Source organism: Alexandromys fortis, unplaced genomic scaffold (assembly GCF_014885135.2).
Source record: "Alexandromys fortis isolate MF-2015 unplaced genomic scaffold, M_Fortis_MF-2015_v1.1 scaffold_0, whole genome shotgun sequence".
Classification (NCBI taxonomy): Eukaryota; Metazoa; Chordata; class Mammalia; order Rodentia; family Cricetidae; genus Alexandromys; species Alexandromys fortis.
Genome location: NW_026067949.1, coordinates 16,553,484 through 16,572,417, shown reverse-complemented (window position 1 = coordinate 16,572,417; position 18,934 = coordinate 16,553,484). Strand labels below are relative to the sequence as shown.

At 44.0% G+C, this 18,934-nt stretch overlaps 1 protein-coding gene across 9 annotated transcripts in view; it reads right to left on the bottom strand.

The window, feature by feature from the left end:
* Positions 1 to 9,128, bottom strand: part of Pcdh7 (protocadherin 7) — a 409,627-nt gene extending 400,499 nt beyond the window's left edge. For 5 of the 9 annotated variants that reach the window (XM_050149949.1, XM_050149945.1, XM_050149946.1 and 2 more), the window contains exon 1: positions 4,902 to 9,128. In XM_050149949.1, the coding sequence (XP_050005906.1) occupies positions 4,902 to 8,075 (3,174 nt within the window). In that variant the 5' untranslated portion in view covers positions 8,076 to 9,128. The remainder of the gene's footprint in view (positions 1 to 4,901) is intronic. The other 4 variants (XM_050149940.1, XM_050149941.1, XM_050149942.1 and 1 more) reach the window with 1 other exon arrangement.
* Between the last annotated feature and the right edge of the window lie 9,806 nt (positions 9,129 to 18,934).

Below are 18,934 nucleotides of genomic sequence, written 5' to 3'. Positions count from 1 at the left end.
CAACTTATTTTTTTTTCAACTGAAAAGCAACAAAAATGTCTAACTTTTCTACAAAACTTACTAGCAAGCACACTGGGATGAAAATAAAAACAATGTGCCCTTGTATGTTTAGGACAAGTAGATATAGCATAAAGGAACCTATAAAGGGGGTTATTGGTTTGTGGAAAAAAGCATTGACTTCAGTAAGAATATACAGACCTTGTCATGTATAATCCTGAGAATATTTTCATTGTTTTCATGTAGAATGCTTTTCTAGTAAAGATATGCTGAATGATAAGTATGACAAGAGCTTATCTTCTTACTGTTGTGCTAAACTTAAAATGCTGTCAATTACCTTTTTGAGCCTAGGCTAAGCAAAACCACATTAGCTTGGCTTAATATACATCATCAATTGTACCTTGCATAGGAGAAAGTGTGATGAATTCTTATTGAAATCTGTAAGTTTTGAGTTATAAATTCTTTGCTAATTCTACACATAAGACCTGGAGCCCAGGGCTGTCATACTCTATTGAAAAGAGGTCTATATTTATAGCAAATATATTAGCAAGGATATAAAAACCGAAACCAATTCATGCGCTGCTGCATTCAACACAGAGAAACTTACTGAGCGTCAGCAGGTGTATTCACCTCTAAAAGAGGTTTAATTGTTAATGGGAGGCCTCTGGTCTACATTCTCTCTCTGATAACTCTGTGACCCCAATCAGGTGAATTTTTTTCATGCTAGTTCCTCGGTTTCTTCTTCTGTAAACTGGCAGAACTGCTAAGGCGGTACTTTTTACATTCTAAAAATGATAACGCTCATGATTCTAGATACAGGCAATAAGCTGTTGACTAGCATGCTTTTATTTCTCCTCTGTGTAAATTGAATATTTGAGTATCATAAGCACATCAGCGAACGGACATTAACACAAAATATAGCGCTATTGGCCCCATGGCTGCTTCACATGCATGCGTGCTTGAGTGTCAACAGAAAGAAAGCGCATGATAGCTAAGACTGTGGCCACTTCAAACATTCTTATTATTTGTCGTCATCCTATCAACTAATCATTAATTGATTGATTGATTGAATGTAACAGGGAGTGACATTTAAATTGTCCTATATGGATTTCCCTTTAAAACTGCACATCAACCATGGACCACATAACTGGATCAAGTTTCTTTTATTCCTCACTCACACAAAGATCCAGGTAGCATTGTTCAGTAAATGTCTCTGTCCTATTAGTTATCCGGTTCCTGCCTAGAATACCAAGCCAAGTAGAAAAATATATGCAGATTCACTGAGTGTCATGAAAGCGTTCTTGGTTATAGACAGGTGCAACACCTTGCAGACACTCGTCTGGAAAATTAAACTGAAAGCTGGATAGAGCTGGCATCACTTTGCAGATATGTGAGCACTAAAATATATGCGCTGGTGCACAAGCAAGCTGATTCTTGGTTTTCAAAAATGCGGCACTCTGATAATAAAGGGAAGCCATTCACTTGCTTCCAACACCACAGCCATCTTTTCATTATGTTCAGTTGTGTTAGTATATTATTTAAGTGTATAAAGAACACTGACGAAAATTTTATTAAGGAGGACATTATTCAGACCAATTCAGTAGTTCCTTAACAGAAGGGAAACTGTCAGTGGAGAAACAGAAATCTTTTTCTCGTGGATATATTGAGATCAGCTCAAAATGCATCTTAAAATAAGTGTTTATTCAAGCTCAATTCTCATCAAAAATAAATTACCTTACTTTCCATTTATGATATAAAGTAAACTTTTATATATTAATTTATTATCTTACGAAATGTCGTGCCAAGTGATAAACTCACTAGGGCTTATGAGTAGCAGAGAAGAGCTAATTTTAAATTTGTAGTTCAATAATTTTTGCAGTTTTGCTGAAATTATTTAGCACGCATTTTCCTTTTCCCTATAAATTAGATGCACAGTTGTCCTTTCAGGTCACAACACTAAAAGCCACCAAGCTTGCAAAGCAAACGAAGAACTAAATGTAAGGGAGGCAGTCTCAAAAATTCTGTGGATGAGCTTCACAGTGCTTAAGTAAACATCAGGTATTGGATGGCAAAGACTTTTGCTTGCACTGCCAAGATCTGAACTATGAAAACCTAGGTCCCACCCTCAGGTTCTTCAATGTGTGGATTTGAAAAATGGTTTCAGCCACTCTGCAACACATATCTAGAGTAAGTATTAAGAGGCGCTTGAAGTAAATGTCCCTAGAGCCTGTGAAATCAACCCAACAAAAATGGAAGAGGGGAAGTGTGTGTAAACACAATTTTCACAGGCTTTCTCGGGAGTCCTTGGCTTACTACACTGTGTTCCCTGATATCACTTAAGAGAAACACTTCCAAATGCCCACTTTTCCTGCAGAAAATACTAAAAGAAACATCATTTCCATTTCATCAGTATAAATAGAGAAGTATAATAAGGCAGTTCAGGAAATAAATAAAATGAAGGCATCGTAGCAAGTGAAATCTCATGCTTTAAACGGTCCCCCAAGGAACTGAAAAAGTACAAGTCTCAAATCTAATAAACTGAAAGAATAGAAGTCTCAAATTTGAGATAAATTCATTTATCAAAGGAGGAAAACAGCAAAATCCTTTGTGTATTTAAAAATGAAGCTAAATAAAAGAAAACATGCCTTAGTTCTGTGAAAGCTAAATCTTTTATGAGCAAAACCAGAAAAGTAGCTGCGCATGACACAAGCAAAAATCCGGACCAAGTGAACTGCGCTCATGTCAGATGGTGCAACGGAAGTTGGAAATGGATCTCTTGTCCCCTGACAGCAATATTGAGCAGATGAAACATATCAATTACTATTACTAATTACATTAGGGGGAGTGTGTTTCATTTGCTTTTCTTTTTATTGTAGGTCAGCTGTTTACTTGTGGTTAAAACTTTGTACATCTTTGGAATGCCTAATGGCATGCAAGTTTTCCAAAGTCACCTTTGCCAAGCTAAGTGATTCGTTCCACCCACTTTGTAGGTTTTCTATTTTGGTAAGTAGATTTGGCTCAATTAAAAGACAAATGCCATGCATTAGTTAATTTATGAACATATCACTTTGCTGCTCAAATGGCATGCCAATTGTCTTGACATTTGATATTTTTTTTTTAAAATTCAAGAATATAGAGCTATCCTTTCAAATGAGTCAAACGTAGCTCCAGTTTACACCCCAGACTTCATGTGGTGTTTGCATACACGATTTGTAAGTTTTCCATTATACATAGCCACTCAAAAGCATACAACTAAAGAATTTATACAAATACCACTCTACCATAGGGCAAAATCACTATTGGTATGGTAATAGAGATAAAAATATTCTGTGTAAGCCATCTTCACACTATCGTTTCCTCAGGAAATGTAAAGACCTCGGTTTATTTACATGTGTATGTAAATGATATGAAAAAAAGTGCTACAGTTTCAATAGAGTCCTGCTTATTTACAAAACTGATGAAGGCATTAAACACCAGGCCAAAACACATCTGCTTTCAACTCTACGTAAAGCAATAACATAACAGATATAAATTCTCCACAGGATCAAACTGTGTTCTCAAATAAAGAAATAAGTCAAGCTTACATGCATCCAAAGATCTATTTTCAAAACCACTTCATATACAGTAGTTCAAACCTACAGTCTTTACTGCTTTTAAGGCTAGATTTTTTTTTCTAAAAAAATTAATTCTTCTTCTCTTTAACCAAAGTAAAATTCCACAAGTAGAAAATATTTTAATAATGCTGAAAACTATGAGAGCTCAATATTTTCTGAATAACATTAAGTGAGACTATATAGCAACTTCCTCCTTCATCTCAATTCTTCTCAGATGAAGCATTCTACATGCAAACCATGTCTAGTAGAAGAACCATCACATTATATCACCTAGCAAGTCATAACTGTAATTCTTAAAGTGAATTTTGGTAATAAGAGACATGGGATGCATTCTTTGCAGTGTTTGTGGCAACATTTTAGCAATGTCTGAAAGATTCCATTTGCTGTGTGTCGAACTTTGGTGGACATAAAAAGTAAACTTCTGTATAAGACCTACCACATGAGAAAAGTGCAAAATAAATCTGACATATTCAGAAATTCCCCTCGACCTATGTACGTATGTGTATAACCATTTTAAAATTATACTAGGGAATAGTTAAGCCAAACAGCACACAAAAGTAACACACATAACCTTGGTATTTCTAGCATATCCCAAATCACTCACAAGTATCTTGTACTCAGTAGCACCCAATTTTGTTTATAAGCTTTGGAATACTGAATATGAAGAATTCAGGTGGCTGATTGTATATAAACATAGTTGCCTACTAATTATAAATAAACGGTGTTATAAATACAAAGAATTAAAAATGCAATTATGCATGGCACTTGCTTATCATTAAGTACTTTTAAGGCACTATTTTCATCAAATCAAGTCAGGATGGCAGGATTTCAAGACTTTGGACTTGGCTCTGCATTTGTATGAATCAGTAAATGCTGACGTGTAAAACCCTGCGTGATTCATGACACAGTTAAAACTTTTCAGTGCTCAATTAGCATGACCACCAGTAGTTTCTCTACAAAGTTTCACTTAGAACTCTTTCGATAAGATAAACATATTTATCCTGTAAAACGTAAAATATGGGTGAACTAAGGCTGTTCAGTGCACACAGAAGCACAAATCACTTCCTTAGGGCTTATGAAGCCAAGGACTAGCTTGCAAAATAACAGGGGCACACCTCTGTCCTCTAAGGCTTCTGCTGCATTAATGTCGTATAGATGAACATTAAACTCCCGGCTTTAAAACTAGAAGGACCTTTATCAAGGAAAGACACAACCTCATAGAAGCTGCAAGTTGTCTCCAAGTCATCAACGCTCTCTGGGTTATGTAAATGTATCTGGGATACATCTTACCTGTTTGCTGTACTTGTTATTGGTTTGACAGCTGTACTCAGAGCAGTGATCTGATCCAATTGAAATGTTGTCTCCTGCTCCCACAAATGTATTGGCTGGTGGTAGATCTTGTACAGCCTGATGTTTTTTCCCTGCAGTTGGTGACTGGGGGTGAAGCTGGACAGTTGGCAATGGGGAACTAGATTTGTAATGCCTTGCCAGGTCGGGACTGCCAGGCCCACCATTAACTGATCTGTATCGGCCCATGCTTGGGCTGTCTGACAGCTTCTCATTGACACTATCATACCTCTGTCCATTTGGTTTAGAAGCTTCGACAGTGACGATACTGCTGTAGAGTGGCTGCTTAGATTTTTTATTTTTCTTGTCTTTTTTAGGCTTTTTAGATTTGTCATGCTGCTGGGGTGTAAAAAAGTCCTCGTGGTCCTTTTTGCCAGCTTCGTAGCCATTTTTATTTTTGGACCTGCAGTATCTTGCCATCATGACAATTAAAATGATTAGAATCACTGTCATAATGCCAGCAACCACCCCAATGACAATACTGAGTCTCTGTTTGCTAATTTCATAGCTTGGGTCACCAGCTATATCCTGGGTGAGCGGGGTGTGCAAACTTCTGACTATCTGGGAGTCGATCACTGTTGCGTTGGAAACACTTTCATTGACAAATACATGCACCAAAGTTGTAGTGGACTGGGAAGGCTGGCCGCTGTCATTCACTTGCACAACCAGCCTATGCAAGCCATAGTGCTTTTGGGTGAGTTTTCCTACTAAAGAAACCACACCACTGGTGGGATCAATCTCGAACAGCTTGAAAGGATTCCCTCCCACAATGCTGTAGTTCAAGTCCGCATTGATGCCATCATCACTGTCTGTTGCCAGCACTGTAGCTACTACTGTCCTGACATTACTTGAAGGTGGCAGCAACGTGTAGGAAATGTTTCTGGGAAGGGTAACTGTGGGAGCGTTGTCATTTTCATCCATCACAAAGAGGGAGACTGTGGCTGTGGCCGATCTGGGAGGATCTCCCCCATCCACAGCCTTCACTCTGAAAGTGTATGTAGTCTGATGTTCCCTGTCAAAAGACATTGTGGAGTAAATGGTCCCTGTGTCATTTTCAATAGAAAAAATGTTACTGTTCTCCTCTATGTACAGGCTCATCTCTGCATTCCGTCCCTTGTCAGCATCCATCACGGTGACCATTCCCACAGGGCTGTTGGGCTGCAAGTTTTCCTTCACGTAAAAGGTAAAGACGTCCTGCATAAACTTAGGATCGTTGTCGTTTTTATCAGCCACCTGTACAATCACCGTGGTGCTGCCCTGCAGCACAGGGATGCCTTTGTCTTTGGCATTAACTTTAAACTCATACCTGTCAGTCTGCTCCCGGTCCAGGACTGTATTGACCAGGATGTCCCCAGAATCGGGATCTATGGCAAAAGTCCCCATCACTGAGGAGTCCAGAGAGTAAGCAATCTCTGCGTTTTTCCCACTGTCGGCGTCTGTCGCCAGCACAGTGGCTACCCTCTCACCTGGAATGTTGTTCTCTGGAAAGTAAACCTCAACCACAGACTGACCAAAGACAGGAGGGTTGTCGTTGGTGTCTCCCACCTTGACCACCAGGGAATTGTTGCTGGAGAGGCTAGGACTGCCAGAGTCCACCGCTACTATGACCACGTTGAATTCCCGGGTGGTCTCATAGTCCAGTGGGGCCGATGTGTGCAGGAAGTACTTTTTCTTGTTCTGATCGCCCTCTGTGTCGCTGGCTGGCTTAAGCTGGAAAGGCACATCTCCCACTACCGTACAGGTGACTACCCCGTTCTCGCCTTGATCTCGGTCGGACACCTGCACCAGGGCGATTGGCGTGTCCACCAGGACGTCCTCGGCCACGTTGGCCACCCCGTCCTTAAGTGGGATACGTCCTATTTTGCGAATTTCGATGGAGGGAACGTTGTCGTTCTCGTCTTTGATGTTGAGGACCACGGTGGCCTTATCGGTCTTGGGGGGCTGCCCACGGTCACGGGCCATGACTGTGAATCGCAGCTGATTCACTTCCTCGCGGTCAATACGGTGCAAGACACTGAGCCAACCGGACGTTTCATCCAGACGCAGTAGCCTTCTTACCGACTCGGTAGCGGCCCCAAATACATACTCGATCTGTCCATTGACCCCCACGTCCAAATCGGCGGCGCGCAATTGCAGGATGGGGGTGCCCGGAGCGCTGTTCTCAGCCAGGTCAGCCTCATAAACGCTCTTCTCGAAGCGGGGGCTGTTGTCATTCACGTCGGTGATGAGCACCCTCAAGATGGCCTGTGAGGACCGAGGTGGATCGCCCCCATCGCGCACTCGGAGGGTCAGCTCGTAGGAGTCTCGCTGCTCCCGGTCCAGCGCCCCCTTCACTATCAGTTGCGGCTGTTTCTCGCCGTCTGGGGTGTCTGCCACCTGCAGCTCGAACACACTGCTTCGGCCACCAGGACCAGTCCCGCCGCCACCCTCAGGCACTTCCAGCCGGCGCTTGGAGCCTCCAGGGCCGCCGCCGCTCGCGCTGTGCCCGCCGCCCCCTGGGTAGGGGGCGCTGTCCGCCGGCCCCGAGCGTCTTCCTTCCCCGCCACCACCGCCACCCCCGGGCTCCTGGAGCAGCTCGTAGCGCTCGATTCCATTGCGACCGAAGTCACGATCGGTGGCCGTGGGCAGCAGGTAAAGGGTTCCTACAGGCCGGTTCTCTTCCACCGTCAGGGTGAGCACCGGTGACGGGAAGGTGGGCGTGTTGTCGTTGATGTCCAGCACGATGACCCTACCCTCAAACAGGTCCACCCAGCTCTGCGAGGGCCCTATCACGGATACCTCGAAGTCCAAGAAACACTCATTCTCGTCGAAGATCATCTGACACTGGGGCAGTTTTTCTCGGTCAATGCGCCGCTCGCTGGTGCTCAGCTCGCCGGTGAGGTTGTCAATCTTCAGGTACTCAGAGCCAGACTCAAGGCTGAAAGTCACCTCGCCCGAGCCGGTCACGATGCCCAGGTCCGAGGCCACATTGCCGATCCGCACGTCGGCGGGGCCCTCCTCCGCCAGCCGGTACCGGAGCAGCTGCTTGGCGGCGGCCAGGCTAAGGCAGAGCGGCAGAAAGAGGCAACAGCCCAAGCACCAGCCGCGCACCCATCCCGTAGTCCGCATCCTCAGCATCTTCTCTTGCTGCTGTTGCTACTGCTCCTTCTAACCACAACCCCCCTTGGTACCCCCCTCCTCCGGGGCTGGCCGCCTGCCCTCCCCTCGGTCCTCCTCTCCGGGAAAGGAAGAAACGAGAGGGAGGGGAGGGAGGGGGCCAGAGTAGCGTGTAGAGTCGGCCGATGGGAGGGGGCAGCTATAGATGCTTCTTTTTTTCTCCTCCTGCTTCTTCCGAAAGTTATTGTTTCATAATTCATGCAATGGGTGCTAATCGCCCTCTCGCCAGCCACCGTTCACTCGCAGTACTTACAGTTCACGGGACACTGCGCGCCACGGACTCGGTGCCTCCACAAAGTCATCCCCGCAGCGGGAATATCCTGAGATCCAGTCCCCAAAGCTCTGGGAAAGGGGCCGGAACAGCTTCCGCAAGAGAGCGGTGTAGTCTGGAAGCGGAGTGGAGCAAACCTGCAGCCTTCCCCGCCTGCCAACCGGGCTAGTCCTTACTGGAGTTAAGTCCAATTCACGTTCCAGCCACTCACTCTAGACCCAGTTTCTGTTTAGGCTCCGGAGGTCCAGACAAACGTGAGCGGCTTCCTGCAAGAGACTCCGGGGCCAGCAACAAGCCCGTCTCAACTCTGACTCCTCTTAAGCTGCCGGGAAGCCGCTCTACATATCTTGAATGAAAATTTTCACGGCAGGTCTCTCCGGGCAAGGTGCAGCGAAGACGCCTCGCGTCACAGCTCGGTCCGCGATCGGGTGCCCCCGGCGCGCCAAAGAGCAGCCCGAGCCATCTTCAGAGACGCCCAAAGTCTGTCGCTCCTCACCCGGGAGAGCTCCGGTTTCTCTTTTTTTCTTAACAACTCTGCGCAAGGTCATTAGTCACGAAGCCGCCTCCTGAAACCGCAGCAACCATTTGCCCGTAGGGGCTACAGTCGAACCGTGCGCACCGCGCGGTGCCCAAGTTTGGATTCTCAGCCGCAGAGTCCGTGCCTTCCCTCACCTGCATTCGGCCCGCGTGTTGGAGCAGAGGGATCTGCAGCGCTGTGCGCGATTCAGGGAGGAGATTGCAGCCTCTCTCTCTCCGCGCTCTCTCTCGATCCCTCCCCTCCCTCCCTCCTTCTTTCTCTCCTCCCTCCCCTTCTCTCCTCCCTCCTCTCCTTTCCCCTTTCCCCCCTCTCTCACTCTCTCTCCTGCACAGTCTCTCAGCTTCTTTCAGTCTCAATGCAGGGAACTCGAGCTGAACTTGATCCCTTTGCAGTTCAAAGGTGAGCAAGCTTGGCTCCGTGCAACCGCGACAGGGCCGGGTGAAAACGCACGGCCGGGTACTCCTAACGGCAATTAACAAAGATGCCCAATTCTGTCCGGGTTTCCAAAGAAAAGCCAAAGGCACTGGGGCGGGGGAGGAGGGGGAGGTGGAGTCAAACAGAGCTGCCAAGTAGCTTAAAAAAAATCTAGTTTGCCAACGGGAGAAAAAGTGCCAGTCGGTTGTTGTCTCGGAAGTGCCCTGGCGCGGCGGGTGAATTCCGCAGTTGTCTCGTCCGCTTTCGCGTCTGGGAGAGTCTGGTGCGCGCGCTCCCGCCGTCTCTCCCGCGGTGGCCGTTCCGAGACACCGAATCGCCACAGGGAAGCTCCTACTCTCGCTATCCCCGAGCTGGAAACCCGCAAGTTTGCGTAAAGTGGTGGTTGCTGCGGAAAGCTCTTGGGCTCCGGACTCAGACTTGTCCCCGTCGCTGCAGCGGCGGCGGTGGTTTCCGAAACTACACAGTTGCAGAGAACCAGGGAGGAGGGCACCGGGAAGGGAGGCGGGAGGAAGTACCAGCCAGCCGCGGCGTTCACAGAAGCCCGGCTTCAGTTCGTAGGGCCGACTGGGCACTGCCCATTCTCAGTCCCTTTAAGCCAAAACCTAGTCCCCTTGGCCACTTTGGGGCTTTCCCCCTTTAGGACTGGTAGACTTTTCTCCGTGTACTAGATCCGGCTGCGTGGGTAAAGGCTCTAGTGAGTGTTAGTATACCTTTCTCCTACGTCCACCCTCAAACGATGTATTCCTCCCGCCCCAACTCCCACCCCCAACGCGTCTTCGCTTCGCAATTGAGCATCTGGGTTAGTGCATTGCTACTGATAGGCTGAGGACATCGTCTGGGTCCCCACAGCGAGGCTTGTGTTCTGAAAAACCATGGCTGGCTGCAGTAGTGTTGAGAGAACATCAAACTCCAGTTAGAGACGGAGAGGATCCTTTTTTGGAGCACAGACTTTGGAGGTCTGCTTTGGGGCGGGGAGAATGCCTGCCTTTGTTTAAATGCTTGGAATTCCTGTCATCCGGCTTTCACTGGGGATAGACCTTGTGTGCACGCCCCTGGGGAATAAAACACATGCTTAGAAGGATTGATATTATTATTATTATTATTATTATTATTATTATTATTATTATTATTATTTTGAGTAGAACCTGCAGCCTTTAGTAAGTGACAAAGTGTAGCGTCACCTACCTAGATATAAGGGAAATAAACTTTAATGGCAACTTTGTGTACCTAGTATGCTTAACGTCTTTTCTCTCCTTTTGACTTTGTGCCTCGTGATCGTCCCTGCCATTCTCTGGCGTGAGGCTTTCCCAGCTCTCAGCAAGACCACCGCAGTCTGCCTAGTAAAATCTCAGGGCTGAGGGTGTTTTTCGAATAAAAACCACTCACTCCTCATTTATTTCAAAGGCTGTCAAAGGAAAGCCCTCTCCCTTAAGATTAAGAAGGGCAAGACTGGTATGTGGTATTTGGATAGCGCCCTGACTATCTCGAAGAATGTTGCTGAGGTTTGATTAGTCTGGGAATTTAAAGGTCTCCCCCATAAAGAAATTTGGGGCGGACCCCCCTTCCACCCAATGCTCACAATGTTAATTTTGCTTTTTGTGAGACCAGAGAGGAGGCGCTGAATGATTTAAACAAGGCAAATACCAATAAAGTCTAGGAGCACAGGAAGCGCGCGGTTGTTTGGGCGAGCGCAGAGAACAGAAATGGGGAGTGGGGGGGAAGCGGTACTGGTTTCCAAGATCTCTCTAGGGTGGCCCTGGAAGCACAGAGGACGGATCTGTGAGTAGTATGTGCCAGGGACGTAGCGCGTATCTTCCTGTCCCATAAAGCAGCATTTTTCCGGGAGGGGTGCCTCCTCCTCCTCCGATAGAACGGCCTTCCCCGTAACCCTCCCGCCGTCACTGCCACCAGAGCTCACAGCTCCCTATCTGCAGCATCAGCGAGAAAAGCCTGGCGCGCAGGCTCAGTGCTCACAGCCGCAGTCTGGAGGCGGGGGCTGGCGCCGCAGCGCCTCAGTGGCCGGCGAAGTGGCAGTAACGCAATGTCCCCCTTACATTTGGAAGAATAGGGATTTATCTGAATGCCTGCTTTCTCCTGATCCAGATTCGAATGGGAAGGGGGACGCCATTTCCACTGCGAGGCTTTGCGCCGTGCATTCCGATGCGTGTCAGTGCGGTGCACTGCACTCACCCCACTAGTCGCCTTACTAAAATTTTGCAAACTTCAGGCAGTCGCGTGGGCAGAGACATTATGCACTACCTCATCCCTTGTCAGACCATAAACTTGAATAACCCCCCTCTGCCTCTTCAAGCATTTTTCCCGCCGCTATTGGCGGGGGAGGTGCCGGGGGGGGGAGGTGACTGAGTGGGCGACTCTTCCCTAGAGCAGCATATACTTCTACGATGACTGGGGGACAGGGGTGCAGAGCGTCCTTCACAGTGGAGTGGTTTTCTCCGCGAGAGGGAGGTAACCTCATCCCGCCCTCCCCACTTATCCCCACCGACTCCGCCGCGGAGCCAAGCCAGCGTGGGAAATGGGTCCGACGTGTGCTGCATGGGGAGCAGCGCTGCCTGGCTGCTGCTGGGCCGGGAAACCTAGCTTTGCTCCCTCCCCCAGCGGTCGCCAGCTCCGACCTTTCTGCCAGAGCAGCCAAGAAGTGGCAGCTCCTTTGCCCCGCAGAGCAGTTCCTGTGAAAGAGAATGGAATGGGCGGGAAGAGGGTGGAGGGAGGTAAGGGAGGGACCGAGGGACCCTCCCAGCGCCCTGGTGGCGGCCACAGCTCCCGGTCTTCTTCCGCCCCCTGTCTGGGCGCTGAAACCGGCACACCAGCCTCCAGCCTGTGCACTGGGTGAATGAAGGCGAGCAGCAGTTTCCCCCCACCCCCGCCCCATTTCCGCAGTCTTAGTGCCAGTGTCACAAGTGCTCAGCAATTTCATTAAATGGAACCCGGGGACTTAATCCTCCCAGTAGCAGACCTCACCAGGGGAATGTGATATCCGGATTCTCTCCCACCCACAGACCCCACCCGGCCCCTCAGACCCGAGGCTGCTTTTATCTTCTCAACCTGAGAGGCAAGGTTCAGGAGGAAATGGGATCAAAAAGTGTAACCGGCTGCAAGAAATTAAACAGCTTGCGTTGCCTCTGCTGCTGCCGCCGCCGCCACGGCTTCTCTGGCAGACAAAACCGAATACCAGTAGTGTTCTAAAGCCTGCATTGATCAGTAACCGGACGTCATCACTTGGAGGAAGCAAAATGTTTGAGGAAATATTGAAACGCTTGCAAGTCCCGTTTCTTTTCTTTGTTGATGATTAAAAAAAAATTCCCCTTGACGAACCTAAATATGAAATAAACCAGATGTGAAAATGAAATTGATTAAAATAAAGATATTCCATACTAACGTATGTCTAATAAAACCTGGATTACTTTTCTTTGTCAAATATCTTCCGCCAAACCCAACAATTCAAATACTTTTTCAGTTAAGAATGTCTGTGACAGAGCGGGAAATAAAATAGTTTTCGGTCCCTGATGTGGCTTGAGCCTTAAAAAAGAAGACTGGACAAAGTAAGGACAAGAAAAGTTTATGGTAAGCCTACGAAGCAAGTGCCAGAGGCAGTGTCTCGGGGGTGGGGCGGGGGGCTTTCATTTATAATTGACCTTCTATTAGTCACCAGAACACGAGAAAAAGGTTAAATACAGTAAACATGATAGCCAGTCCTGGAAAGAAATACAATGCGGTACGAGGGAAAAGGAGAAAGTGACTCAAGAACTCCACCAAGGGACAAACAGAGGAAATGACACCCGACGTCTCCAAATGCTTTGACCTTTTCATTCTTTAGGAAAGGATCTCTTACAGCCCCTCTTCTATAGGTGCAGATTTCTATAATGCCTATGTGATCAGCGGTTTCCCTATGTACTTTTGGTAAATTGATACCTCTGCCTTCCTTCTCTAAGTACTTATAAACGCTTTTCCACTAGACATATACTTTTAAACATTAAGCAGAACAATTCATAAACATTGTCTCGTACCAAGTACAATTAGAGGTCTTGGATCACTGAGAGGCTCGGGCCACATGGTTGCAGACTGAAATCCATGAGTGTAGTACCGAAGCATAGTAGACTGGAACGACTGAATAATTCATTGCGATAACAGTCTTTTGATGGACATTAAAACTCAGCAATTTAAATAAGGAAACCACAGATTTCCTTTTAGGCAGGTAGTAACTGCTTCCTTCAGCGGTTGTTTAATTGGTCTCTAGCCAAGGAATAACATTTTCTGTGCTGTTTAAATCATATATGCAGCGCTATATATTACAGCAGTAGAAGCAGAACACAAGTTAGATAATTTCACGAAAATGCTTCTTACAGTATTTTGGATAACTGTAAAATACTGAACCCAAACTGGTGTGATATCTATGTTTGCAAAGGAAAAAAAAAACTTGCAGATAAAATTTGTTTATATAAATATTAGCCCATAAACTGTGTGATTTTTAGATCTCTTTAGAATGTTTTATGTTTTAAAATAATTCAAAGAACTCGATAGAAGTGATTTCTACTTTAATATTGGCAAAGATTTAAGGTTGGTTGTTTTCTCATTTATACAGTTATAATTGCCAAAACATTCAATATACACAGGTTCCCAATTTATGCATCACATTAAAAAGGTTCAATTTATTACTAGAAGAGAAACATTGTGCTCTATTTACAACATAATTTATGGGATATTTCAGATTTATTAATTTTCATACATTATCAACAACATTAAATTTGAAAAGAAAAAAGAATTTTGCCAAACGTAGATGAACATTTGGAGAAAGACGTTTGGTGGGTTAGAAGCAGTACATCCTATTTAGAGCCACTTAAAGCTATTGCATGTCAACAACTACAGTAAATTTGGATGTGCCAATGCATTCTGCAAAGTGGACTGGACACATTTACCATCTCTTCACTATAGAGCCAGGATATGACAAAGGTAACTATGAACAATTATCACTGATCTAAGCAAGGTGTATATTAAGAATTTGAGATGGGAGAGGATCTCATTATAATGGCCTGAGTCAGGGTTGCACTAAAAAAAAAAAAGAACCTATTCCCATAGTGTTATAAACTGTAACGCAACCATATAAGATGCAAATGTGAGCATTTAGTTTGACTAACGGAGAAAACATTAGGTGTTTGGTTCTATAAGTAAATGACAGCAATGATTAGCAGTGGTCTCTATGGTCCAGAATGTGCATCTACATTCCTCACTGAAATTAGGTCCTTTTGTTTCTGAGGGTTTCCCTGTCTCTCTCCAGATGTTAGAGATAGCCTGTACATGACCCTCTATTTGCAGAGGAAAATTAGCACCTACCCTGCCTTTTCTATTCTATAAAGCTTTCCTTCTCACATACCAAAGAGAAAGCATTGTTCCTATCTGTCCTTTAAAATACCAGAAACAGAGGGCCAAAATGTGGTAAATTTATAAGATATCTCGGAAAAGTAAGTAGTACTCCTATGTCCAGTTTACTTTTTTTCTTTAAAATCACGATTTTCAAGATTCTATAAACCAGTGTACTTCCCACTACCCACAAATATTATCACTAGACAGAGTGATCCTTGTTCCCTGTATCCCAATTGACTCTCAAGCTTACTGCGATGCTGATGGAGGTTTGAGGAGCTCTCATGTGCACCAGTCTCTTCCAAGAATTCTCAGGCATTGTTGGAGAGGGATGTGCTTTCACAGTTAAGTATTTAACTTGCAATAGTATGCTGGCAATAGTAACCACTCCAGCTACAGGAGATTAAGAACTGAAAATCCTTCCAATTCAGGTTTCTCCTTGTCACACTTAAGGTTTAAATGGTGCCTAAAATGTCACTTGCTCTTTAGGTGATTTTGTGTGTGTGTGTGTGTGTGTGTGTGTATTCTGTTAATGGGAAAGTTGAAGCAAAAATATATTTCTATTGAGTATGTTACACTGTACTATTGTGGATTTGCACTTGTTTTCGTTCACAATTAAATGACATAAGCCATCATGGTATAGTATGGCTTCCAAGAATTTTCCCAGCATTCACTTTGGCACCTTATATAGTACAGAAGCATAGGATATGTAGTATCACAGGCTGTGTTAGCATGTGTCCTGAAAAAAGGAGTAGAGTGAAATCAATGTCTTAAAAGGCAGACCCAGAAACTAGCGTATAAAAAGGATTTCCACAAAGACAAACAACATTCTGGGAGGAGAAGTTTGTGTGTGTGTGTATGTGTGTGTGTGTGGTATGTGTGTGTGTGTTCCTTCCCTCCTGGATGATAAAAGGGCTCAGGATATAATGGAGGCATAAAGATCTACTTTAAGTTGGTCACACTGGGAATCCATAGCTCCAGAGTTTTCTGTACATTTTTTTGTTCCTCACAGTAAAATTCCCCCCAAATAATTCAATGATCATAAATTCCTTCCCATTAAGTAGGGAAGTGAGTCTTATGTTGATGTCAAGAAGTCAGCAGCAGGCAGTGAGCACCTGGACAAGATAAAATGGTGCTGTCATGAAACCATCATACCTTCCATCCATTCTCCTAAAGGTTCATTGATTTTTCCCCAAAGTCTTTTTTCCTCTAGAAATCCTCTTTGGCCCCCATATAGACCCTATGAAGATGGTATGTAAGCCCTACCCTGATCAGTGCCGAGAACCATATTTCTCTGTCAACCCCTGTGCTTATGATGGAAATTAAATCTGTTTTGCATTTTCCTACTAATTTGCCTTTTGTGATTTTTTTTTTGTCACATTCTCAAGAACCAAACTTAGAGGCGAAAAGAAAGGTATTTCCTTCCTGACAATCGTAAGCAGAACAATAACTCTCTTTTCAGTAACTGTTTAAGAAGGTAGCCGATAAACTATGAGCCTGTGGATGTTTTAAACTCAAATATAAAACCCGCACAGAAAACAGACAAGATATAATGTGTTCAGATGGTCATGTCTCCACCACTGCCCATTCTCTGATCCCTCCCCCTTTAACCGGGGAAGAGTGATTTTAACAACAGAAAACAGTAGAAGTGACATTGTGCCAACGGACCTCCCAAGACCCCTCTCCCTGGAATCCCAAGAAGTCACATTACTAAGCCTAATTACCTTCTGAGCACCATACTGAAGTGGCCTCACTCCATGTGTGCATTTGGGATGGCAATCTCTTCTGGGCTCCACCTTCCTTTCATCTCATCCAAGTCACCTAAAATAGGAGACAGGCCTTTTTGGACCCTCTAGACTAGCCCTTCTGTCAGCTGAATGCCATCTGTCCATTGAGAATGCAAGAGCCAAAGCATTGCCTTCCTGGACCTGATCCAAGTCCCCGACTCTTAACAGGGTTGAGACATAGATTTGTTATACAGGCAATGCATTTTGGAAGCATTTATTCCTCCGCGATAAGCCATTGAAACTTGAGTATTGTGTTTGTTTATTTCATGGTGAATAACAGTACTCAATTAAATAATAAAATGTGTTAGTGTGTTGTGGTTCTTTTTTGTGCCAGACACCAGTCTGAAAACATTTCATATGGCTAACATTTAATCCTCAAAGATTATCAGAGAGTAGTTTTTAAACTATTAGATTATGGACATTATTTTCTACATTGGATAGAAGAGGATGCTGAAATTTAAGAATTTAGGAATGAAGAGGTGTTAGAGCTACTAAGTAACTTGATCCAGGAAATTTCATTTGGTACTGTTAGATCTGAAAATCCTTGCACTGATGTACTGTAAGTGGTTCACAGAGTGATGGACGACTAATATAATTGGTGTATAAAGCTTTACCGGTAAGTAGACCCTCAGAACACTTTTCTTGTTTATGTAATCTTATTCAATTAATCTTGTGGGGTTTTTTTCTAGTAAAATTCTGTTGTGAATACAGCTAATTTTAAAATTAATTTAAAATCTGGCTATGCTTAGAGTTCTCTGGACTGTAGCTTAGGTCACAGCTTTTTAAAAATAGATCTGCTTCCCAGATTAAAGGAACTGTCTCATTTATTCCTTTACTTTTAAAGACAACACATTTAGCCTTAAAAGTTTTGAAGGAAATCTTCAATATGAGGAGTGTTGTTTCCAGAGATGACACATGGCCAATAGTTATGAAAAAGACCCAGTCATGGGTACTTCACTACAATGTATTTTACATTTGTGATAGTCCACAAAAGTAGGGATGAAATGAATATTTTCTTTTTTTTCTCATAATGGGGATCTCTTTAAAGTTTTTGTTCTAATTTGACTCTCAGAGGACCATTTTTTTAAATGATGACAGCCATTATAAATCAAATAATAGTGACTTAAATAATTTGGGGGTAAGAGGGTTAGCCTGAAATAGAGTCTTTTTATACAGCCCAGCGTGGCCTGGAGCTCATGATTCTCCTTCCTCAGTTTCTGTATTGAGGAAGTTATAGGAGGGCACCATCACATTTGACATAGAAAAAATAGTTGATTGGTCACGTATGCCTTGAGAATGTAAGCTAGAGATATGCATAAAATTATGTAATAAAATAATCTTATGGGTTAATATTTGTGTGTGATTTAATATTTATTTATGTATATTTGGACTCCATTTGCACGTATACCTGCATGCCAGAGCCCATTCTAGATGGCTGGAAGCCACCATGTGGTTACTGGGAATTGAACTCAGGAGCTCTGAAACAGCAGCCAACACTCGTTAACAGCTGAGCTATTTCTCCAGCCTCCACCTGACACCCCTCACAGGTTTTCTTTTTAACAGATGGATGGTCTGGGTTTCTCCATGGATGTCCATTTAGCAAGGTGAAATCCAATGAAGAAAAGGTCTAAGAATGAGGAGGGACACTAATGTAAATTCTAGTCTGAAATCTAACGGGCTTGAGAGTCAAAGGGAATTGATGCTTCCATCATATACAAAGTCAGAATAAAACAATATTGAACCTCACACTCTCAGGCAAGGTGGATCTGGAGGAGCATGGGAAGGGGCCAAATAAGACAATAATAAATAAGAGTAAAGAGTATCATATGAAATTCTGAAAACATTAATAAAAATACCTTGAAAAAGAAAAAAAGATTAATAAAATGTTTTAGGTCATGACATATACTTCTGTATTTCACATGCTTCATTGTTGATATTTTTGTACTCTCTGTTTTATAAAACAAACAAACAAACAAAAACCACAAGCTTAAAACCCTTTATTCTATACAAAACTATAACTAATCCTTTTGAGGGCCAATGACATTGAAGAAGGCAATTTTCTATGCTTAGTCTATTTATTTATTCAAATGCTGCTGTATTTCTAGTATAACATCAAGAATAATCTCAGAATACTGTTTGATCAAATATATAGTAACCCTATGTAATACTTAATTCAACACATGGATTCATCCACACAACATATAAATATATATGTGTTGTAAGCTTGAAATAACCCAGAGTGTTTATCTAATATGTAGACCATGAAAAAGTCCCTGATGGTTTGGGGTAAACCCTGCCTTATGACATGCTACAGCACTTGCATCAAATACCCTTCAAGCATGAGCTAAATGTTCATTTCAATGGTTGACCATGGAGATTATAGGTGAAAATATGAAATCTCCCCACAAATATG